Genomic DNA, 26,357 nt, shown 5'->3' on the forward strand with positions numbered 1-26,357 from the left:
ATTCCTTGTGTGTGTCCAATCACACTTGGCTGATAAAGAATATTTTATTCTATTCTATAGTTACTGAGACAGGAATGTCCAATGCTAAGTGATGTGGTTGTAAGGTGCAGTGTCATGTGACTGCATCATTTAGCAACAGCAATCCCAGCAGTCCCATGGTTAACCAAATCTTACCTGGTCATGGGATGAGGATCTGCCCCAATCTGCGCCGTCCCCAGCTTGGTTCTTCCTAATCCAGAGCCTTGGTAAGGTAAGGGACTGCCTCCTCTTCAACTCCTCCCTTCCCCCTATTTTCCCCATCTCTGTCTTTTTGGCCAGCCTGCACTCCTCTGCCCCTGTTCACCCTGCCACCCTGTGCTGCATTCAAAGGTCTCACAAGGAGGATTCCCTGTGCAACGGCTGCACGTGATTTGAACAACATCGTGCAGACCTTTGGGAAGAAGGCCTGGGGCAGCCAGCAGCTGCCTTGCAAAGGGCCAGGCTGAGCACACTTCATCAGCAGCAGAGGGAAGGAGGACCTCTGGGGGCAGCTGGGTGGTGGAGCGCAAGAGATTGGGATGGGGAGATACCCAGGTGGTGGGAGTTGAAGCACCCCTGCGGTTGTAGGTGTGAGCTGACTATCAAGCACCCACATTCTGACCAGGTGATGAGGGGAGGAGGGGGAAAGAGCTTGCAATGGCCATTACTTCAAGGACTGGCCATAACTATCATTTGTTTAGCCCCAAATATAACTGAATGGTTGTTGAATGAATGATCATTAATTGAGGACTATTTGTACAGTAGTTCCCATAAGAACAGTGATAGTAAGTATAACAAACTAGAAAGATGACGCACACTCTCAGAAATTCTGAATAAACGTCAAGTGGAGTTTAATAAATAGAGTGGAAAACATTGTTCTTGCCACTTAGGGCTCTTCAGAGCAACTTGATAGTCACCAATGAAGGCAAATATACGAGTCCCAGGACAATGTTGCAGGATCCAGTCTGGGTTAGTCACTGGGACCAGATTGGATTCTACAATTTGAGGGCTTTTGTAAATTCTTAAAATACAATTTTCTGGCAAAGAGTGTACCTGTCCCACAAAGAAAGTTCTCCTCATAGATGCTTTTTTTTTTGAGGAGTAGAGGAAATAAAAGAGTTTATTTAAAAACTGTATTAAAACTAAGACATTATATAATTAGTAGGAAGAAAAGTAATAAAAGATGGCAAATAGTTTTTGATTCCACTTTTTTTTGGAAAGTTGAATGTTACACAGGGTAAGGGGCAATTTAAAAGTTAGAAACTCTGAGAAATCCCCTCAGATTATGCTGCCAAATTTTGCTGGAGCTAAGGATATCTGTAGGGATATGTCAGTTCTAGGCTACATTGAAAGCATTTTCTTCTTACACTTTGTAGGGGGGAACATGTTCTTCATAGTTTCTTTGTTGTTTATATAGTTCCTTAACTATAGACCCTTCCTTCCTTCCTTCCTTCCTTCCTTCCTTCCTTCCTTCCAAACTTATACTACATTTGAGTTTATAAGGAGCTTCCAGTTTCAGACAAGATGATTCTCTACTAGAAGAGCTCCTAAAAAGAGTTTTGTGAAACCCGGACGACTGCACGATTGTTCATTGGGTTTTAATTCAGCAAAAAGGGTGTTTTCCTGAGAAATCAGCGTCTACCCCCAAACTCGATATATTGCTCTTTGGAAAGTAAAAAAAAAGGTGAGATAATGCACAGAAATGCATCAAACAGTGAGATAGAAATACAAATCATAACCGTTGGAAATTGTTATTTTTATCCCCGAAAAGCGGAATTTCTCCGCCCCTCCCCCGTTTTCAAAACCCGTCCAAGCCGTGTTTCCCAAGTTTCACCTGCGTGTCAGAAGAGAACCCAACCCTCATTCACGCTCGTTTCCTTTTCGGCAGAGCCCCCCGTCTCACATCGGGGTTTTTAACCCTTCCCCCGCCCATCTCACCCACCGGGAAGACGCTGAGCTGGTTCCCCTCAAGCAAAGGGCAGCAACAAGCGTCTTGCAGGAGGCAACGCCTCCTCTCGGGGCGGGGAGGTTCCAGGCAGTGACGGACGGGGGGACCGGGAGCCGCTTTTTAACAGTTGCCTTCGCCGCCCATCAAGAGAAAAAAAAAAAAGAGGCGGGCGCTTCTGCCAGCTGGATCGCGGTACCTGTGAGGTTCGGCAGCTGAGCTCGCCAGAAGTGACTCAAAAGCTGCCCGGGCTGGCGCGAGGAGAGCGCGCGCTGTTAGGATTCTCTCGAAAGCTCCCCTCAGCCTTCTCGCGAACTTCTGCCGGGCGGGGGGGAGAGAGAGAGAGGGGGAGCGCGCGCGAGAGAAACTATCGCAGGAAAGGCGCCTGTGTCTGCCACGCTTTTTGCCTGGGGGGGGGGGCGAGAGAGAGAGAGAGGAGTTGGATGATTAAGGGGGGGGGGCTTTGGCACTTCGTGTGGGGATTTTGTTTTCTTTTGCCTTCTCCAGCCCTTTCCCCTCAAACTTCCCCCTTTTTATTTTTTTATTTATTTCCCCACCCACCCCCGGAGAACTTCACTCCCGTGAGGAGAAAAGGGGCTGCGCGGCTCGCTCCCACTTGTTCTTGGCGCGGAAGAGGCGCAAAACACCGCCGGCTACCAGACTGACTCGGTGGAAAAAAAAAAAAGAGAGAGAGAGAGCCCGGAGTTAGATCGCTCCACTTGCCTGGGTCGCTCCAAGACGACTCCCGCGCAGGAGTAGCGGGAGATGTAATCCGGGTGCGAGATCCAGAAGGTTTTGCACCTGGAGTTTGCCGAAGAAGGGGCCAGGAGGGCCAGAGAACCCCTTGCGGCGGTGCCCCCCCAGCTCCCGGAGGGGTGGGGGTGGGAGCCTGGTCGGAAGCGGGGATGGGGGTCACTGACCAGGAGGGAAACTCCGAGCGCTTATCTTCTTCCCCTCCCCTGAATTAGCACCGCTGCCACCCCCCCCCCCCGAGGGAAACGACGGGGGAGGAGGGAGGGAGGGTGGTGGTGGTGGTGGAAGCAGAAGACGAACGAGCTCCGGCTTCCACAGCCAACTTTAGCCGTAAGCGAACGTGAAGGGCGGCCGAGCAGAAGCGGGAAAGCGATGCCGTTGAGGCTGCGCTGGTTTTGGTGGTGGGCGGTGGTGTGGGGTAGCTATTGCTGCTGTCCTCTCCTGCCCGCCGGGCTGCCTCTCCTGCCCGCCGCTGGGGCGCTTCTCCTGAGCAGCCGGAGCGCCGCGGGCTTCGTCCCCGGGAGCGGTAAGGCTCAGCCTCAGGCGCCCGTCCCCACCTCTTCCACCCCGGCGGGCTTCCTCTACCGTCGCCTCAAGTCCCACGAGAAGCGGGAGATGCAGAAGGAAATTCTTTCCGTGCTGGGCTTGCCTCACCGGCCCCGGCCCGCGCACGGGCTTCAGCTGCAGCAGCCGGGAGAGCCCGAAGTTCCTCTCCCTCAGCAACGCCGGCGGCAGCAGCAGCAGCAGCAACAGCAACAGCAACAGCAGTCAACGGCCCCGCCGGGCAGGCTTAACTCTGCTCCCCTCTTCATGCTGGATCTCTATAACACGCTGTCCGGCGAGGAGGAGGAAGCGGCGGCGGCGGCGGAAGGAGAGGAGGCCGAGCATCGCGGCGGCGGCGGCGGCGACGACACCCGGCACACCTCCACTGCGCGACCCCTGCAGCGCAAAACTCTCCTCACCCACAGCCTGGGCTCCTCCGGCAATCCTAGCCTGGCTAGCTCGCAGGACAGCGCTTTTCTCAACGAGGCTGACATGATCATGAGCTTCGTCAACCTGGGTGAGTGAGGTGGGTTGAAAAAGGGAGGAGGCGTTGGTTCGTCACCTGCGCAGATGCCACAGGTGGGCTTGTGTGGCCCTTGTTTAACGTTTTGAGCTGGGCGATGCAGGTTAGTCCTCGACTTACGACCACCTGGGTGATTGAGGTGGGTTGAAAAAGGGAGGAGGCGTTGGTTCCTCACCTGCGCAGATGCCACAGGTGGCTTGTGTGGCCCTTGTTTAACGTTTTGAGCTGGGCGATGCAGGTTAGTCCTCGACTTACGACCACCTGGGTGAGTGAGGTGGGTTGAAAAAGGGAGGAGGCGTTGGTTCCTCACCTGCGCAGATGCCACAGGTGGCTTGTGTGGCCCTTGTTTAACGTTTTGAGCTGGGCGATGCAGGTTAGTCCTCGACTTACGACCACAACTGAGCCCAACATTTCTGTTTGCTGAGTGAAACAAACATTCGTTGACTTGAGTTTTGCCCCATTTTACGAGCTTCCTTGCCACGGTTGTTAAGTGAATCGCTGTAGTGGCTAAATTAGTAACGTGGTTGTTAAGTGAATCTGGCTTCCCCATTGAGTTTGCTTGTCGGAAGGCATGACCTTGGGACAACAACAGCAACGGTCATAAGTATGAACCACTGGCCAAGCACCTGAATTTTGATCACGTGACCATGGGGATGCTGCAATGGTTATAGGTGTGAAAAATGGTCGTGAGTCACTTTTTCCAGTGCTGTGCAACTTTGAACAGTCACTAAATGAACTGTTGTAAGTTGAGGACTATTTGCACTGTTAAAACCTCTAAAAGTGTCTTAAGGAACCTTATACTCTCTTATTTATTGCCATATATGCTCTTGTGCTGCAGAAGACTAACAGCTATCTGGCTGTAAACTTTTCCTTATCTTTTTTTCTCCAGTGACCACTCTTCCAGCTGCCGTGTTATGCCAACACTACTTGCAAGGATTCCCCCCTCCCTCTCTATCACATGCTAATGACCTCTAGTTCTTCACAACAGCAGAATAGAGATCTAAATTATATAGTCAAACTGCATTCCTTAGTGTAACTGCATATTATAGTATGAAGTTGGCCTGGAACCAAGCAAACAGAAAGTTACGTATCTGGCCTTGGTAGGGATCCTGCTGAATGAAGACATGTCTCTTATTTCAAAGATTATGTGATATACATCATTTGGGCTAGTGCCCCACAGAATTTTAATGTACAGCAAGTCCTGTTAAGAACACCCAACTTAAGGATGACCCATAGCTAAGAACTGAGCCTACTGTAGCAAAATTTGAGTTAAATACATAATGATTCGAGTTAATCGTTCAAGTTTACTACACAATCCTACTTACAGTATACAGCATTGTACAATAATACTGTTCTGGTTCACACACTGTAGAAATTTGATGTAAAGACATTTCTGGTTCACATAGAAATTTAGGGCGAGGACAGACCTATGGAATGGACCTCATTCTTAAACTAACCTGTATTCAAACTAATCAGCCTCTGTAATTGCTCTTGATAGACTGTTATTACCAGAAATAGAAATGGCCTTAGGTTCTTTCTCTTTCATCTTTATTATAGAGTCATTTTTATATTTTGATATTCCAAAAAGCCCTTATGACCTGCTTATGTTCTCAAGCCTGCAGCTACCAACCAACCAGAGGCTTGCTTAGATGGCTCCATGGATAAGATGGTCATTTTTATCTTTCTTCATCTGGAGTTTGTATTTCAAGTTTTTATCATATTCTTAATATTCGAGTTTATATTTTTGTTTTTATTTTATTTGATTATTGTTTGCTGCCTAGAGTTTCTTTCAGTGAAATGGATGGCTATATCAGTTTGATTAATAAATACATTTGGCAAGATGGCAACTTGTAAATTTAATAAATAATTGTGAGAGAGATATTCAGTATTTCTTAAACTTTGATACACTGGAAATTCTTGCATATGCATGGTATCCTAAATTCAGTTCCTAGTGCCTGTTAAATCAGTGAATTATTGATTTTAGATGGCGGAGTGTAGTACTTATTGAAGGTAGTGATGAGAAATAGCGATTTGTTTTGCTATGCGTTGGCTTTATATGAAACCATATCTTTGGGATTAAAGTTGATTTTGTAATCTGGGGAAAATTGACATACTTAATTTAAAGTTCTGTTCATACTGATTCTCAATATCATTAAATGCTCTGCTTAATCTTGTAGTCATTACACATATGTTACCTGAATTCACTGTCTGTATTATAGATTGCTGACATTCTACTCCATGCTTCTGTGGTACTGACCATGGTACTGTTTTGGTGCTGTTTTGGGCAGGTTTAGAAATAACTGGTTTAAGAATGCTAGGGAGGGGGTTGGTTATGGATGCTGTTTCTCTCAACAGATCTTCTGCTAGTTGTGTGGTTGTGCAAACAAAAACAAATGCAGGTACAATTCAAAGAAGGGATTGTTCTCTATCAGTATAGTAATGAGCCTGCATATCGCTAACTTGGAGAAAAGTAGCTATTGTATACCGTGGGACTTACTTTTGAGTAAACAGGTAATAGGATTGCTTTGTTGTTGTTGTTGTTGTTGTTAGTTGTGAAGTCGTGTCCGACCCATCGTGACCCTATGGACAATGTTCCTCCTGGCCTTCCTGTCCTAGGATTGCTTTATTATCCTGCAAAACACTATCTGTGTTTTTCAGAGGGAAAAGTAGTTGATACTACAGCAAGTCCCTGGGGTTAGGAATGCCCTGGTTTAAGGACAACCCAGACTTGAGATCCGAGGCTATCTTAGCAAAATTTGAGTAAAATGCACAATGATTCCAATTAAATACACAATAATTCAAGGTTATTATACAATACTAATGCAATATTTCACAGTGATACTGCTCTACTTTACAAATTCAACTAAGGACAACAGGAAACAGACCTCCTCCTTAAACTGGGGACCACCTGTTCTTTTGAAATTATTGGTCTAACTTGACTAATATTATTTATCCTGATTGAAAGTTACTGTCCTAGGTTTCAAGTGAAATCTTTCTCAGCTCTACTAATTGAAACGTGTACTACCATTGACTACAATCTAAGATTTCTGAATGCAAAATACCACTAAACAATCATGTCTTAGGCATCCTTTCTTCTCTGTCTTATATCCTGCTACATTCCAGAATGTGTTGTGCCTCTCTTTATAGTGAAAAAGTATTTAAAACGTCAGTGAATACCCTGCCTCCACCAGTCACACAACTGCATTTTGGGTGTTCGGTAGCCAGCCCAATATTTAAATGTCCTGTGGTCATGGGGCCCTGATTTGCATTTTTTCTGGAAACTGGTGTTTACTTTCAGTTTCCAGCAAAAAACATGCCATAGCGAACAATAGGTTTGCTTAACCAATGCAGCATTTAACGACCATAGCATTTGCTTAATGACCACTGGTTGTAAAATTGGATGCGGCCACGTGATGACCTGCTTTATGACCGTCATGACTTGCAACCAAAATTACAGGCTCAATTACAGTCATAGGTTGAGGAGTACCTGTACTTGAATGTATTTATTTTGCCACCTCCAAGTAATATTACAGTTACATAAAGTAACATTGCATAAATAACATAATAACAAAACCTAGACGTGTAAATTATTTCTGAAGACAAATATTACAATAGATTCAGCTGGTAAGCATTAGAGGTTACTTGGTTGGAGAGAAATCTTGATGATGCTGAACATTGTTATAGTAATCTCAGAAGACCCTAATTGCAATCTGAATATTTGTCTTCTTGGTATAAAGATTCAGAAAGTTTTTCCAGTAATGGACACTGAGCATGCTATCCCTGTGTTTCTTGTATGTGCAGGACAATTGAAACATCGAAACATTGGTGCATCCCGTATTTATCCTCCTTAATCAACATAAAGTAGTGCAAAATAGTCATAGAGTCTGCATTTTGTGCACTCACGCTTAGGTTAATGTGATGGTTATAACACTATCACATTTGCCTATCAAGTCTATTTTTGTTGTTTTGTTCTTTTGGTTGTGCATTATGATATAAATGCAGTGGATATTTACCTAGCTTGATCTGTATATTCAATAAGGATTTCAGCACATAGAAAATGTGCTAAATCTGGGTGAAAGTACTCACAAATTGTGATTCCCAACTCAAAACTAACAATAATGAATGACTGCTAGAAAACCTAGAAAGGCAAATGTAAAATCTACTAATGCAACTTGCTTAAAATGTCGAATTAGAAAATATATATACAATGTATCTGAAGAGTAATTTATGCTGCTCAAGAAGAGGGGGGAAAACTAAAATTTATTTCAGTGATAAATTAGAGATGCATCTTTTTTTTAGTGATATATTGATACATTAATATCACTGATATTACATTTCAATAAAAATGATAGCTATTCAGGAAATAGTTTCCTTAATGATTGATGAAAATAGTCTGTGAATATTCTCCATGCGATACGATCCAATGTTATAATTGTAGCAATGAACAAAACACCTTTACCTGGCAGCCAAAAATAGGAGGAAAAGAAGGAATGTTGTGTTAAGACATGTTTAAAGAAGACTGTTAATTAGTTTCATTAACTTGTGTAGTAAATTTATTTTCAAAAAAGCCTAGGAATTGCTATACATATATCATTTTGCTGTGGGGAGGAATAGAATACTAGTGCCAGGACTGCATTACATTCATGTCTTAGTGTTTTCCTTGTATTAAGCAAACTCTTTCTCAGCTATTACTTCAGAATTCAATAAGTAGGAGGCTTCATTTCTTAGTATACTTGAGATTAAATTTCAAAATAGTAATGTGTGGTTCTTTTTCTCATAAGTAGGATTTTTATGCATGTGGCCCTGAATGAGGTTTGTCTAGTTTAAACCTTCGTGTCTTAAAACATTATCACCAGTGAAGTAAACTTTTCTTTGCTGTTCATTCATGGATTGGATCGGTTTTGCCATATTTTAAAAAGACAAAGTATGTGCTTTGAACTTTTGATGCCACGTCTTTCCCACTACCCATCCCAATCTCTTTAGTTGTAGTGGAAATTCTACATGGTCATATTGGAGAAAATGAAATTTTAATTTGGAGAGAAGCTTAAGTAGAAAGACATAGCAAGAATGGGAATAAATACAAAATATGATCTGCAGGGATGTTTATGGCATTTGTAGGTGAAGCCAATCATGTATGATCTTAAGAACTGATTCTTGACACACACACATCCAAGAAATCCTGGAAAAATTCTATTTTCTCCCCCCTCCCCCCATGTAATCTATCACAAACGGTTTTTTAAAAAAAGTATGGACAGTTCAAATACTAATTTAACTTCAGAAATAGAATCTTCCCAGTATCATCCAGGTTACTAGCTTTGAAAAGAGGTAAAATTGTTTTAGCAAGAAGTGTGACATTCTTTTCATTTTTATTTTCTGTATGGCCATGTTTGTATTTTTTTTTAACAGTCCCTATATAGAATGTTAGGGACGTGGTGGCTCAGTGGGTTAGGACGCTGAGCTTGTCGATCAGAAGGTCGGCAGTTTGGCGGGTCGAATTCCGAGTGCTGCGTAACAGAGTGAGCGCCTGTTACTCGTCCCAGCTTCTGCCAACCTAGCAGTTCGAAAGCACGTAAAAATGCAAGTAGAAAAATAGGGACCACTACGGTGGGAAGGTAACAACGTTCTGTGCGCCTTTGGCATCTAGTCATGACCACGGAGACGTCCTCGGACAAGCGCTGGCTCTTCAGCTTTGAAACGGAGATGAGCACCGGCCCCTAGAGTTGGAAACAACTAGCACGCATGTGCGGGGGAACCTTTACCTTTTTATATAGAATGTTACTAACATACAAAAGAGATACGGTTCACATTGGAAATATTGACTGGGAATATCAGTATCTCATAAATATCTCTCTCTCTCTCTCTCTCCCTCTCCCTCTCCCTCTCCCTCTCCCTCTCCCTCCTTCTGCTAAAATTAAAGACAAAAAATAAAGTGTTATTTAGTTAGTTAGATACATTAGTTAGATACTTTAGTTAGATACTATATGACTTTAAAAGAATATTATTTTTCATATTTAAGCTGCTGATGTCTACATTGTTTGAATACTTCTGAGCAATGTACATGAACCCAGTGGATAAAAATGTCCTTGGTTCTATTTAACAAACTATTGTTTAATTGGGTTGTTGACCATGTATTTTACCAGCATTTGTAAAAAAAATCATTTATTGGTTGACTTCCAATTTTTCCTGGTGTTTATCTATATCTGCAAATATTTTACAATTGTTTAGGATTTTGGGAATTTCACTGCCATATTTGTCATCAGTGTACTTCTAATAGGGAGTTAGTTCCAGAGTGCTAAGATTGTATAGTATTAGCAACATATTCAATACCGTAAGTCAAAATGTTAGGTGATTTGAGCAAATACGATGAATCAGCCAAGAAGACTTTAATGCAAATTCTATAATGTAGAATTAATGTAGCACTTATGAAATTAGTATTATATTTCTCTAATTGTTAATAAGATAAAAAAGCTATGAAAATAGTTTTGAGAATTTTATTATTCTGCAAACTTATTAGAACTGCATGAATAGCAATTTTCTATTTGCAAAACATTTATAATTTAAGCTGATGTTTTTAGCAAATTTCCCAACAGGTGCACATGCAAAACTATTTATCTTCCTAGTTATGAAAAAGTTAAATGCTTATTTACACAAGGGCTACAGAGTGACATCATGTCTCTTCAAGCAAAGATATATCTTCCACTAGCAAATTTTTAAGTGAATCTGGAGAAAGAATTCTAATTTGCATTAGATATTTTCACTTTAACATGAGAACTAAATAAACATCATTAACAGTACAGAAGACACCGCTCCATCATGTTTAATTAGCAATTAGTAGTGTCTAAATTCACATCTTAAGCTAAGCCATGTTCAGTGGAATTCAAGGCCTCCATGAGAACCTGTTGGGGTTTCATGATACATTAAGGGAAGAACAATGTTTATTTGAATGCAGTCAAGGTCATTTGTAACGGAAAGAATTTGATTTGTTATTCCATGAAAAATGAACCATGGCCTCCATTTTACGAATCAAAGTTTTTTTTATTATTTTTTTTAATTTTAACTAATAGGTTCCATGACTAGAAAAAGCTGTGCAACTCTCTTAACAAGTGCTAATGTGGAACAGTATTTAGAATAAGGGTTTAAGACTTGGAAGATTCAGACATGAATTTATGAACACCATGAGTGAAAAATTGAATACATGATAGTTAACCAATTAAAATAATGTCTTATTGGCAATGGTGAAAGTGGGACTTATGCTGCATAGGCAACTTTCTGTGGGGTCCTTTCCTCAACTGGAAAGAAAAAGGGAGAACGTGTGTCTGTGGTTTTCTGAAGAGCTTTTTTGTAGGCTTATGGGTTACTTGGACATAAACAACTGCTTTGAATCTGTACCCCAAAAAGAGATATGGATAATTTTGTACCTTGCTTGTAGTTCCCCACCCACTGTTTCTGACTAAACAACTGATTTGCCTGTTTGAAGAATCCAGGAGTTTAAACTGTAAAGAGAGCAGGCTACTTCCATATGGAACTATTTCTGTTCCTTCTAAGCTACAGTACTTTGAGCTGGTTGTATGTATAATCATCTTCACTCTTGGACATTTTAATACAGTTAGAGAAGAATACCAGCCAGTCAGTGCTCCCTCTGGTCAACCAGAGTGTGGTAAAATTGACCAAGCAGTTTGTTTTAAAGTTGCAGTGGTGCAGAGCAATTTATGCTATAATTACTTGGGTTCTGAAAACTTCAGAAATGATTTAAAACACATGCTTCTGATATTGCATGAGGGCAACACCTCACTGCTATGCATTACCTTTTTCAGGCTTTTGCATGAGTCTAAAATAAAGGTATTACTGCATATTGTTTTCAGGCCTGGGCCGAAGCCTGAAAAAGCTCAGGCTCCTTAAGCAGATAGTTTCGAAGTGCAATGCTCACACAAGATCTGGAACACTCCTCCTGAATCGTTTGGAAAGCCGTGATCATGAACAATCAGTCAAAATGTTGTTAATCCTCATTGGTAAATATACTGAGTGTGAACATTTTTGAATATGTTGGAAAGTTCCAGATGGAACATATGAGAATTGGATTTATGTAAAATATAATATTTGAGAATTAACTTATTTTCCATGATTGGATTTTTTTCTGTAAATATTTTCCACCATCATCTGTCTTGTGATATTTGGGTTGGGACATATATTTCACTCTTTGTGCCTTTCTCTTCTTTCCAAGAAAGGAAAAATTAGAGCTGCCAAACCTAATCATGCACTAGGTATGAACATCTTTTTTACCCACAAACATTCTGCACTTCACATTTCTAGAAGGGAACTCTATTGCTTAATTATAGAGGCATTAGAAACACATTCATGTAACCACCAGGAAATAAGCAGTGATTTATTTTTTAAATTATTTAACTGATATAACAAAAAAATACACATTTGTGGCTTGTCAACAATATGGATATAATTCCCTTCTTCCCATTTAAACTGGAAGAGAAATAGAATTTCATATTTACAATGAGTTTTCTCTTATACACTGAAGGTATTGCTGCAGAAAAATATTCTTAATTAACACAAGGAGAATCATTTCTCTTTACTGCTTTCTTCAGTTATTAAAAATATTTAGTAGTGTAGTCTAATCTATTGATTGAATTCATTTTGTTATATCCCATGTAGGAAAGAATAAATTAATTGCATTAATAATTGAGACAAAACATTCCATTCTATATTGGAGCATTTTTTTCCACTAACTTGGAAAATGTTAATTATAGGTTTCTTTTATGTGCTGTAATTATAAAGAGCTTACATTTGACAACAAACTATAGAGGGTGAATATTTAAAAATGTAATTTTGCATTTAACATTATGTAGAAATAATATATAATGATAATTACTGTACTTATTGAAAAGATTGAGACAGTACAGTACCTAAAAAATAGCAAAATTCAAAGCATGATAGTCTTTGATCCTTGCTTCTGTTGAACATTTTAACTTGAATTCCTGTATTATTGAACAGTTTATTATCTTGTCTGTCCAAGGAAATCTAAGTTGATAGTTCAAAGGAATCTGTCTTCTTACTCTTGCATAAAGTCTGTTCTTCATATCTGTACATCATAACAGCAAATGCCATTGATCTGGCTGTTCTAACTTTTGCCTTGATTGAAATGTTTCCATTTTTCATGAGTTTTCTAGGCCTCTTCATGATTTTTTTTGCCTATTATTACCATTCTCTGAATCTTTTTTTTCCTCAACACCCACCGTTTTTATGAATTCTTGTGCCTAGAAAATGATCAACTATTTCTATAGGCTCCTTGTTTATCTTAAATTTTTCTAATTTTCCAGTTGACATACTCTTGAATTTTCTTTATGTTCAAATGAAGCCCTACCTTTTAGGTGTTTGTTCTACTTTTAGAATAATCATTTTTAGGGCTTGTTCAGTTTTTGCAACAAGGTAGTATTGTCTGCATAAGTCTGATTGCTGACATTAGTTTCTCCAGTTTTAACTCCATCCTTTAGTTCTTCCAGATCTATGATACGTATAATGTTTCTGTGTTTACAACAAAGAGATGTGATAATATAATGCAGCCTTGTCTGTCTTCTCCTCTAGTGGTAAAACATTTAGTTTTATTGTATTTTGTTTTCATGGTGGCTTCCTAGTTAATATAGATTTGTTATTAGAAGAATCAGATACTGGAATATACCCATTACTTTGACAGACTTCTTAAGTCTTGAATGATTAACACAAGCGGCTGCCTTTAATGTTGTCACTGGCAATTGCCTCAGCCCCTGTTAGATTAAAGACATGGTTATGTGTAGCCATGTGTGCCCACACCTGTGAATGTTGTTCTTGTCTTCTAATAGCGAGCTTGTGTTCATGCACTCTAGTCCTCAGTCGTTTTGCCGTCTCCCCAATGTAATTGCAATTGCAATTTTGGCATGACATCTTGTACACGACCAAGGATTTTTCTTCATTGGGGAGTGGATCTTTAGGGTGCATGACACAAGCTCGTAAAGTCCGATCAGGTCTGTGGGCAACACCAACCTTGTGAGGGGCTAGTATGCACGCTGTGGCCTCGGATACACCATGGATATAAGGCAGTGTTATCCGTGATGTTAAGGCGTTTTCACATTGATGGCGGGTAGGTTCACCTGGCCTGTGTTGTCTAATGAAGTTAGGTGGATACCTGTTGTTTAGAACCTCTGGTATAAGAACACGGGCAATGACTAGCGCTATGGCTATAACACATGGAACTATCAGCAATCCACTTTTGACAACAGACACCCAGAGACAACTACATCCCCCCAAAATGGATGCGCGCCAACTCAAAGGAATACGGCCGACCTCAACAGACCAGTGACGCACTCCATGAGCGGAGTGCACAACAGTATAAACATGATCTCCCCACTCCAGCGTGTCCATCCTGACGACGTTGGCAGTTAGCCAACGAAAGCTTGTTCTTTTAGCAATGAAAACTGTTTTAGTTTTTCTTATTCCATCCCAGTGTTCGCTTAGTTTGTGTGTGTGTGTGTGTATATATATATATATATATATATATATATATATATATATATATATATATATATATATATATATATATTGAGCAGTATATATATATATTTTCACCTATTGTTGAAAAAATTATGTTAAATTATCTTGTATGTTGTCCAACTTTTCCTTATTATTGCCATGGCCTTGTCTGATAGCCAATGTGTTCAACAGTTACATTTTTTTAAAGTTATAATTATTAATTCATTCGCATTTCCTTACTTCTACTGATGATCTTGCAAAGCAATATGTTCTGAATAAATGTTCTCTAACTTTGTATTTTCCAAATATATTAGAGTGGTGGTCCCCAACCGTTTTGGCACCAGGGACCATTTCATAGAAGACAAATTTTTCATGAAATGGGGTGTTTGTGTGTGTGGCATGCAAGCTAGATCCCACAAATTAAATTAAATTAAATGCACAGTTTCGCTTGGCTACCGCTCATCTCCAGCTGTGCAGCCTGGTTCTTAGCAGGCCACAGACATATACTGTGTCCTAGGGGTTGGGGACCCCTGTACTAGAGAACAGATCCAGAGTCTTCAAGCAACTGAATAGATGCTGAAAGACTGCTCTATATTTTGCTGTAGAAAAATACTACCAAAATCATGTTTATAAGAGTAACTTAGTGGCCTAGCACAGATCCTAATGTATTGCGATTGGGAGAACAGTTGGGAAGTGAGTTTAGAAATTGAAATTTTAGAAATTATATGATATAATTTAAATTTTATATGGATTCTAGTCCTAAGATATTTCTGTGGGAGGGGTGTTCTGCAGTATGCAACACTATTGTATCTTTCTCTTGTGAGAGTGTGTTGGTTTTCAGTATTCCTATTCCTACTCTTTCCCTGCTATTCTTTTGATGTTTTGCAATATTGCACGAAACAGATTACGTTCTTTAAATCTGAATAGCATATCTTTATTGTTGTAAATACAGGTCTCTTGCTTGAAAGGCAGCCCAGTAGTGCAAGTCACTAAGTCACCACTGGCAAGTCATTTTTATAGATAACCACACTCATATTATGGTGGCCCTCCAGCTGTCTACAGCATAAGCAACGTATTGTATTTATCTAAAGAAAAGGCAACACTGAATTTAAGATGTCAAAGAAAAGAATTATTAGACAAAAAGAAGAAGCTATAAATATATACAAAAATCCTATGCATTATATTTTCCTACCTATCAAGTGGAGTTGCCTATTCCAAGATAAACCAATCCTGGAGAACTTTATCCACCTAACAAGTGTGACACATCCATTATAGAGATATACACGTTGGCCAGAAGTCACAGGCAATAAAATGGCAAAGCCTAAACACAAACTTATTTAATTAAAAAATCATGTTTACAGTCGAAGCTGAAAAGAGGTTAGATATTTCAGAAAAGCAATGATTGGAAACATGCTTTCAAATCGACCAAGAACATACTTTCAGGAATGAACAACAGAGATTTGAAATGGCCCATACCTCAGATCTGAATATTATATAAAATCTGCAGGGAGATCTTAAACATGTGCATGAGAAATCCTTAAAAAAAATCTCAAAAAGAAAAATAGGATCACGTTATAAAAAGTGTTTCAAAGTACAGGTTGGAAAAGTGAGTAGCCTTGTGCATTTTCTTATTTTTAATGTGTAGATAACTGCTCACGAATATAAAAATGCTTTGAAATCTGGAGAAGGATGTCGTGTTTAGGTATCTTTTGAAAAGATGCCAGTCCAATAAGTCTTTACCTGCTTCTTATCAGACCCCGTAAAGGAAAAAGAAGGAAAACAAAGTTGATTTCTATAGCTCAATGTTTCTCAACCTTGGCAACTCTAAGATATGTGGACTTCGTGCTGCTTGGGAATTCTGAGATTTAATGCCCTTATATCTTGGAGTTGCTAAGGCTGAGAAACACTACTATAGCGGCTTTTACTAATCTTACTAAATAGACAGACATACAGGAGAATTTTTTTTTGAGAGATCAGGCCTTTAAAGCTAAGTAAGAATATCTTGAATTAGGTTCATAAATAAATTAGCAACTAAGGCAAGGAAGCCAGAATTAAGGCCAGTTTTGTTTACGTGTTACAGACTTCCTATGTTTCTGCTTTTAAAACAAAAGTTATATTCTACTTAGAAGCTGTATTTTTACAAGTTGTTTATTTTTTGTTAATTGCAGATGGTGGTCTTATGGACTGACAGCTATGAAGCTGTAACTTATTCTTAATAGGACCAGATGTCCCGTGCCAAAAATTTGTCCTACCTATCATTTAGTTACTGCTGGACTTCTGGCCAATAAACTGTAATACCAATAACAACCAATTTAGAATTAATTGCCATAGTTTAACTGCTGCCAGTTAAAAAATGCAACACCTAGCAATTTGCTTTTGGCATGGTAATACAGAATGCTTTGGTACAATATGTTCTTGCAGTATTTCTTATTTACTCAGGTAGTCAGGGACCAGTCTATTAAGCAATATACATAGTAACTCTCCTATCTAATGTACAGACCAACTTTTAATATATAGCTGGTGATGTTTGCCTTATGATTTGAAATATGAATAGTAATGACAAAATAAAATGTATTAATAAAAAGAAAATATTTTTTTCTAAACTGGAAAAATGCCATTAATATGATTAGCAATAGGAGCATGGGTTAAAATTGTAGCCCAAAACCTGGATTTTTGTCTGGGTTGAGGTTAGAGGTTTTAATCAATTGTTCCCCTTTCAATCTTAGATGGACTGATCTCTCGTCAACAGATTGGTACATTGGAAGAAAAACATAGATCAGCATGTATGGGATAGCTTGTTGCCATGCAAATAGCGGCGGGGGGGGGAAAGTTTCAGTTTCAGTTTCAGTTTTATTTAATTTGTATAACGCCCTTCTCCCTAGGGACTCAGGGCGGTTCACAGGGCATATATAAATTACGATACAAAAGTTAAAATAAGATTAAACCAATGCCCAAATAAAAAACAATAATACAATAATAAAAACAACAATTTTAAAAGCCCATATTCCTCCATCAGGCCAGACCAGCTAATTCGAATAAGTGGGTCTTCAGGCCGCGACGGAAGGTTCGGAGGTCTGATGTCATCCGGAGCTCCACCGGCAGTTGATTCCATAGTGCCGGAGCGCCCACAGAGAAGGCCCTCCCCCTGGGGGCCACCAGTCGGCATTCCCTTACCGGAGGCACCCTGAGGAGGCCCTCTCTGTGGGAACGCACAGGGCGGAGGGGAGTTGACGCCGGCAGCAGGTGGTCCCTGAGGTAACCCGGACCCATGCCATGTAAGGACTTAAAGATCATAACCAAGACCTTGAACCTCACCCGGAAGACAACTGGTAACCAATGCAGCTTGCCAATTTCCTAAGGATTTCGCCTGCTTTCTTAAGGATACAATCTGGATCATGTTCCGCTTGGTGTTTACTTTTTGAAAGCAACTCACATTAATGTTAATTTCCTGAATAGTTCCATCTTGTGGTGGCTTTTTTGAAGCTAACTTAAGTCTTTCCATTGTTTGCTATATTTTAATAGCCGTTCCGGTGCCATTTTACCAGTCAATGCCAGTGCTATTGAACTGGTATATTATTGTGTTCTTCTTTCTAAAGAAGCTAATTGTTCCTTCTCTGGACAAAGTATACTCTTAACCACATCAAACAGAACACTATATTTGCTTTTATATGAGAATGATAAGTGAAACTCTTATTTTCTGGGAATGAATCCTTTTTTTAAAAATTATGCAATTTTCCCTTTACTAATTGTGATTTACACAAAGCATTGTTTAAGAGCTAGGTCATTAATCCAAATCTGAAAGCAAGTGGCTTTCTGTCTTATTGCTAATAATAAGAACCTCCATTTACAAAAGGTAACTCTTTTAGGTCATACATAATAAAAGAAACATATGTGGATAAATTGGTGATAAATATTCTTTGCGTTGGGTAACAGGAAGAGTTTTTGAAAATATGTTGTAAGATTTTTACATTCATAGGCAGCAATGCTGTTCAGAGAGGTAGTCTTCCTAATATTAAATCATGTCATTACACTACAAACTTAGAAAATTTACCAGTTATTGCTGGGGTTATACTTTGATCAATGTTTTACTTATGATGTTTCCTCAGGGTTGTGAAATGATATTGTACTAATATAAGGAAAAAAAACACACTCTTTGTTTTATTTGTGATACATCAAGTGGACTTAAATGAGTGTTTCTAACATTGTAAAAAATTCTCTGTCTGAAAAGAATTTTTAAAAATATTAATAACTTAGATTGCTAGCAATTGAGCCAGGTAACTCAAATTAACAGTTTTTCAAAACATCTTTTTCTTCTCCCCATCCTATTTTCTTCCAATTTTTCTGTGCAATATTTAATTTATTACAAATTTGAAATACTTGTAGTACACAGATGTTTTACAAGACTTGTTATTTTCTATGCAGGAGGTTATGAGTCAGATTACTGTTAAGTAAAATGTTTATGTGAAATCATTTCTGAGTCATATATTTGCATCATATACAACCTGTCTGACAATCAAAACATTCACCACTTTGCTAATGATTATACTAACTTTCCAGTGCTGTGCTCCAACATAACATAATTACATAGAAAAATGCAATAAATTACCCTGACAGAGTTCTCCATTTGCCTTATTATGATTTTTTGACATTATCTCACCACTACCTATGATTGCAGAGCTGACATGTAGTTTTACATATGAATTCCATTCTCTAAAGATAAACTTCTTTTCCTGTTAATTAAATGAAGTAAAAGAAAATGTCATGGAATTAATAATCACTGTAGAAGTTCCATGTAATGTGTGTGTGTGGTAGCTCATAATAATAATACAGTACATAAAATAAAAAACTGTGTATTATCACTGTTTAGTTAAGGAGTAGCTGAATGGACTTTGTCTCTGATCTTCTTCAGATATCTTAGCCAATTATAAAGGGTGTTACCATATCAAGAACTTCTGTTTGATGATGCAGTGGTTCCTCTTGGTTTAGTCTGCTGTTATGTGCAGTCAGTGACTTAACACTGGAAATTTTATTTATTTATTTATTTTTATTTTATTGGATTTATATACCACCCCTCTCCCAAAGGACTCGGGGTGGTGTACAGGGCAGTTAAAACATGGTATACAAAGTTAAAAAATAAATTAAATTAAATTAGCCCCAACAAGACAAATTCTAAAGTTTTAAATCCCAATCCCTCAGTCCAGGCACCCGCAGAGAATGCTCTCCCCCTGGGGGCTGCCAGCCAGCACTCCCTGGCCGACGGCACCCTGAGGAGGCCCTCTCAGGCCCTCTGAGGACGATGGGAAGTTGACGCCGGAAGAAGGTGCTCCCATAAATAATCCGGACCCATGTCATTTAGGGCTTTATAAGTCATCACCAGCACCTTGAATTCTCAAGCATTACTTGGTGGTTATCCATGCTTCAGTTTCCTGGAATTAAAACACAAGGGGTTGTTGGAGATTTTTGTACTATAACTGTATTTACACATTGTACATGTTAAGTACAATATGAAAGTTCACAAACTTGGGAAAATCACAGATCTTCATCAGATTTCATAGTACTATATGGTCTCTTGCCAAAAGCTATTTGCTTCTCTCACGGGCTACTTTTGTTCATGTTCACGATCCATATACTCTGCCTCTATATTCTGCTACTGGTTAGAAGAGCCATGAAAATTTGAGTCTTCCCTCAAATCTTTAGTGAAGGAAAATGAAACTCTTGGCTTCATTCTGTCTGAGCTGTTGCACTTGACTTATTTTATCTTTACCTTTTACCCTTTACCTTTTATTTACTATATTGTAAATTCTTTGATTCTGTGAGCCACCCAGAGTTGTTGAGGGTTGGGCAGCATACATGCTTAATAAATTATTATTATTTTTTTTATTGAAAAGTTTTAAAATACAGTTTTCCTTTAAAAAACCCCCCTTCCCCCTCCCTATACCCCCCCCACCTCCCCCCAGCCTCCCTCCCTCCCCCCCTCCCTCCACCCCCCCTCCACCCCTCCGACTTCCCAGAGCTAAATACAAGGTATATATATATAAAAAGGCAATCATAAACAACCATATACTAACAACTATAAGTTCTAAAATCCATCACTCTCTAGCTTATATAGGATAAAACACACCTTAACAATATTAAATATATATAAAAAACTAGAATAAAAAAAAGAAAGAGAAACGAAAGAAGACTTATTCGAATGCTACATAAAACTTCTTAACCCTATACTTGTTCTGGATAAACTCAATCCATTTTCTCCATTCCATAATATAACGTTCTTGCGAATGATCTTTCAAATAGGCCGAAATCTTCGCCATCTCTGCCAGGTCGGAAACCTTTAAAGTCCACTCTTCTATGGTCGGCAACTCCTCTTTCTTCCAATATTGGCCTATCAAAAGTCTTGCCGCCGTAATTAAGTTCAACATCAGCTTGGTGTCCACAACTGTAGCGTCTGCAATTATTCCCAGCAAAAAAAGTTGCGGACAAAACTTTATCCTCTGTTTAAAAATCTTCTGCATATTCCACCAGATTTTTATCCAAAAAGCCTTAACCTTCTTACATGTCCACCATATATGAAAATATGTTGCATCCTCATCACCACACCTTATTAAATCACTATTCCTTCACTCCTGTGAAGATTCATTTATAACAAGCAATCTTGGTCCTGACTGCAAGTGTCACTGGATATCAGCACCCTATTTGCAGCTTACAGAAATATAAAGTTAAGATTTACAGAAAGAAAAGTGATCCCCTGAAAATGTTAGCCAACTCTCAAACCCATAACAAGGCATCAAATCTCTTGACATTTGTCTGCTCTTTCCTCTTTATGTTAAATGCTTAAATACTAATCCATTTAATAAAATAGAAAGCAGCCATCTTAAAAGAAGAATATTTTCTAAATTTACTTCAGTGGTGCTGGAGAAAAACTATGCTACTCTTCAAGGGCAGCTCCATCTAGACCATGTTACAGTAGTTCACTTTTGAACTTGTCTTAAATGTAACAAGTATGGAATATACTGGTAGGTTCTACATTTTTATGGAACTATAACTTTTATGAAAGTGGCACACTAGAATTGTGGACATTCTTTGTATCTATGACAAAATGTCAAATGCCACAATAACCTTTTAAAATATATATGAGATAGGTCCAGCTTTCAGGACCACGATTTCCCCGTATAATTTGGAAAAGCCTTTTCCTAAACAAGGTTTTTGACTAACACAAGTGACCAATGTTTAATTGGACTAAGAGGACCAATATATTGTAACATGTAATGGAAAATGCCACAAAACATTTGCTGGATGAATTCCATTATCCTGAGTCAGTTCCTAGCTCTGTAAACAAACACAGCTGCTGAGTGTAGAATTAGTGAATAAGAATAGTAAAAATTGGTAGTGAGATCACTTCAGAAAAATATGTCATGCACAGTCCTGCATAAGGACTGAAGACTATCTTCAACTGAGATTGGTCTTTTCTGTTTATATAGTCCGCATATTTATGACACTATAGGGTACAGTTAACACGAGCAAGTTGTTCTCATTCCTGAGCAGCTCATGCAAAAAGGCAGCCAGAAATGTACTCTGTTCAGTTGATGCTACCAAAATTGGAAAAATGGTCTTAGATTTTCTGTTTCTAAAAAGATGCATTTTATATTTGGTAATCTCTCTTGGGAAGTGAAGAGACGTTCTTAATATGTTGTTGATTCAAGATTTCTTAATTAGATACCTGATTGATTCTTTAAACCTTAACTGCAGTTTAGTTGTATAAGAACACACTCTATCCCAAATAAGTTACACAGAAGATACTACGCTACCTTGGAGCTATGTTTCTTAATGCATCTTCAATGTCAGTTTGTCTTACAGCAGTTATTTTGCATGTTTTGTCATTATTGAGATGTTTAATGGGTCAGCAGAAGGATATGATGATGATGATTATTATTATTATTATTATTATTATTATTAATTTAATTTGTATACCGCCCTTCTCCCGTAAGTTATACATTTTACAACAGAACTCCTACTTCCCCTTCATATTATTTTTATAGTAGAACTACTGTATTTTTTAAATATTAAGTGATTGCAACCATTGGTATAATTTATCACTTCACTTTTTAAAAGTAAAGAACATAAAAGCCTAGAATAGATTTTTTTTAAAAGGAATGAAGACAAACAATGGTGGCAAAGAATATGAGCACCCCAGAGATAGTTCTAGTTGACTACTGTGAGTAAGTATTTCAGACTTGACTTTCCCTAGTTCTTTTTTAGGATAAAGACAGGAAGAGGGGGGGACATTCAGAGTTGCAAGATTGATGTCAGCTCCTCAAGGTTACCTCAACTTAATTGGGAAAAGTTCTGATCATGATGGAATCATCATCTGAAGACACCAAATCAAGTGTGTGATCCAACACATTCACAGAGTAGATTATCACAGAGTAAATTCACTCCTGAAATGCATGCCGTGACCCTCCCTTTTACTCATAGTAACCTGACCAGGTGGACATCTATATATCAGCCTAACTGAATAACACATTTACATGACAGAAAGTTTCTCTTTTAGAGAAATAAATTTTGAGATGTGAGGGATTAACTATGCAGATTTGTATGCTATGCTCTTTTTCTCATCAGAGTTGAATGAGTTTGACAACAATAACATTATTGATCACTTACTATCAAAGCATGAGCATCAATCACAGTAAAATACAACAACATGAGATTAAGGTGCAGTGAAATAAGATAAAATAGATTATAGTGAGATCAAATGAATTAAAATATAGTGAAGTAAGATAGAGTAATTTTACAGTACTTACCAGTAGTATTCCTTCATGGTTTGGGGGCTGTTCCATTAAGAGTTGATGACTGGAGTCTCTTCTGAGGTGCCTGGAATGGAATTCTGAAGAATACAGTACCTGAAAAGTCATCATCATAGGTCTCTTGTTATAAATTAACTTTTTCCAATACCAAATGTTGCTTATTCTCTTGCTAAATTAACATCTTAAGGAACAATTTGTTATTTGACATATAAGTTAAAAGCTTGAGAGAGATTAAGTGTATAATGACTATAAGCAAACTAACTGACTACAAATAAGGGAATATTCACTGTGTCTGATAGCCATGGTTAAATATACTAAAAAGCTGCATCTAACAATACAATATATTAATTAGAATCATCCTAACACAATAAAGATACGAGAGTTTCAAATTAGGGAAAATTCACACTGAATGATAATGTACTTTGAGAATTTGAAAGCTGTTGATCAGTGCCATCATGAAATTCCATACTAACTTTCTATATTTAATGTAGAACTTACATTTTCTAGCTGTGCAGCATATTTAGAATAAATATTATTCAATCAATAAAACATACCTGAGGTAGTTACTATGCTCGCAGTCATGGAATATTTGCTTAGTGGGCAAATTAAGCCACTAGTTAAATAGTCTTAACTCATTTCTTGACCAATAAAAATATCAGGATCTCAGTAATGAAAAGATAATTCAGACTGCAATCCTATGTTCACTTGTGGCATACCTGAACCAGATTCATCGAACTAAATGCAATCCTAAGCAATGAATGGGGCATCAAACTAAATGCAATCCTAAGCCATGAATGGGTCATTGTTCAACACACAAATCCAGGAGATTTATCCAATGTCTGCTAAAGGGAGATCTATTAACTAAGGATGTAGTGTAATGAAAAACTACAGTTAATTTCAGCTTCCTTACTTGCACAATTATATATGTAATAAAAGGAAGACTAAACCAGCTGCATGCAAGTACCAAAGCTCTCATGTTTTTATTGTCAATGCAAGACCACTAAGACGTCTTTAATTGTAAACAAAAATTTCAATGTTTAATTGAAAGCAGAATTAATTTTTATTCCACTATACATATAAAGTTTTAAATCTATTTGATAATCTAAGTCTTGCATGTGTTTTTATTTCTTATTAAAACAAAGTATATGAGTTGACAATTCATGCATGACTTTAAACATAAATTGTTATATTAAAAAATTAAAATTAACTCTAAGAATCTGATTTAATCATGATGAACTAAGAAAAGGTAAAGTTTCTTGTTATTTTTCTTATAATTGAGAAAAATTAGAAAAATTTGATATCAGATTAGTTTTGTGATTCTTGAGTGTCAGGCCATACATTTTGCTTTTCCCAATGCAAAAATTAAGACTAGCCAAAAGGAGTCAGATACTTTTTCAGAGAACTATATTAAGAATGATATTTTTAGGCACCAGCACTTAAGAGGGAAGGTAATGGCTTCTATCTTGAGAATACTTCCTTCAGAGAGAGACACTTGGATGTGATTACTGGATGGTAAAGAAAAACCACTCTGCATTCGTTCACAGTTGATTTCCTACCAAGAAAGAAGACAATGGCAAACAATTTATATACTATTACCAAGAAAATTATATGGACAAAAGTGATCTAAACTGTTTGTGGAAGATTGAATGTAAGAGTAGCTTATATTTATACCTTGGTTTATACGTAAACAGTGATCATTTTTCTAGAGGAAAAAGAATTGAAGAAGAACTGAAAAAAGTGACTTATGACCATTTTTCATACGACCGTTGTAGCATCCCCAAGGTCACATGTTCAAAATTCAGATGCTTGGCAACTGGCTCATATTTATCACAGTTGCAGTGTCCTGGAGTCGTGTGACCAGCTTTTGCAACCTTCTCATAAAGTCAACAGGGAAGCCAGATTCGCTTAACAACTATGTTACTAACTTAACAACTGCAATGATTCACTTAACAACTGTGGCTAGAAAGATCATAAAATGGGGCAAAACACACTTAACAAATATATCACTTAACAACATAAATTTTGGGCTCAATTGTGCTCGTACGTCAATAGAACTTGGGATAGAACACATCATTAACAACAGCAGCAGAACAATTTCTTTCCAATTTTGTATTGTTGCAGATATGTTTTTTTTTCTTGTTTGTTGCTGCCATGACTTTGTATAGCACCTGGTCACTGATGTTCAATCTTCAAAAAGCATCAGAAATATTCATTCCATCCGACATAGAATAAATAGGAGTAAACTTTTAAAACACAATTTCTTTTGCATAACCCTAATGTTATTTACCAGACTTCTGATTCCCTTTGCTCAGTTCCTCATTTACAGTAGGTGTGAACCCAGAATTACCATTTAAAATCAGAATATGTTAGTTTCTGCTTATTGTCTTCACCTTCAGGGCAGTAGCCTGCCTATTTGGTATAGCTTTGAAACCAAAACTGTGATAAAATTTTGTCAAAGATAAAGAATATTAGAAGCTTTATACCAGCAAAACCAGAAAGTAATCTGGATTGTATAGGTATCTAAAAATACAATTAAGCCAAATTATATGGCATTATTTAATAAATGGAGGAACTGAACTTTCAGATTATTTAGTTCTTCAGTAGAAATTTCTGTATGATTACTCAGTAGGATTTTCTCTTACGTAAATGTGTGTATATGACTATAGACTAAAAACATCTTAGACAACAGTAGCTTTGTTATGTAGTATAGCACTGTACTTCCACAACCATCAATAACATTGTATAATTACTAAATGTAGAAAACTGTTTTGTCCACTGAGATTGATGGGAAATTTTTACTGTGCTTCTAGCATTCCTTCTGCAGAATGCTAAAGTCTGAGGGGGGAAAAGGCAATCCAGTAGAAGAACTCTGCCAAGAAAAGTGCCAAATGTTCACAAACAGTTTATAAAATTCATTGCAGAAGCCAATTGCAGCATATGGCTTTTCCCATCTGAAATAGTTGAAATAACTCTGTAATTTTTACTGGTGTTGTTAGTATGAGTGGCTGGCTATATGGCTGACAACCAAATGTCTTATTTTCTTTGTGTAAATGTAAAATGATGTTTTTTGTGGTGTGAGGGAGGAAGGTTATTTGTACTATTTTTCATAAGTGTCCAGTTTATTTTTTCCCCCCACATTTCATTGGCGGTGAAATCCAAGTTTTAATATAGTCTTGTCAAACTTTGCCTCTCTGAGTATTTTGAACTACCACTTCTGTAGCAATCTCTGACCACTAACCTTATTAGTTTGGTCTAATGA

At 38.1% G+C, this 26,357-nt stretch overlaps 1 protein-coding gene across 1 annotated transcript in view; it reads left to right on the top strand.

Moving 5' to 3' along the window:
- The first annotated feature begins 2,540 nt into the window (after positions 1-2,540).
- BMP6 (bone morphogenetic protein 6) overlaps positions 2,541-26,357 on the top strand; it is an 86,932-nt gene continuing 63,115 nt past the window's right edge. Inside the window, exon 1 of the mRNA XM_083359939.1 lies at positions 2,541-3,776. Coding sequence (XP_083216065.1) covers positions 3,089-3,776 — 688 coding nt within the window. The 5' untranslated portion in view covers positions 2,541-3,088. The remainder of the gene's footprint in view (positions 3,777-26,357) is intronic.

The sequence above is a fragment of the Vipera ursinii genome (assembly GCF_947247035.1).
Source record: "Vipera ursinii genome assembly, chromosome: 3".
NCBI lineage: Eukaryota > Metazoa > Chordata > Lepidosauria > Squamata > Viperidae > Vipera > Vipera ursinii.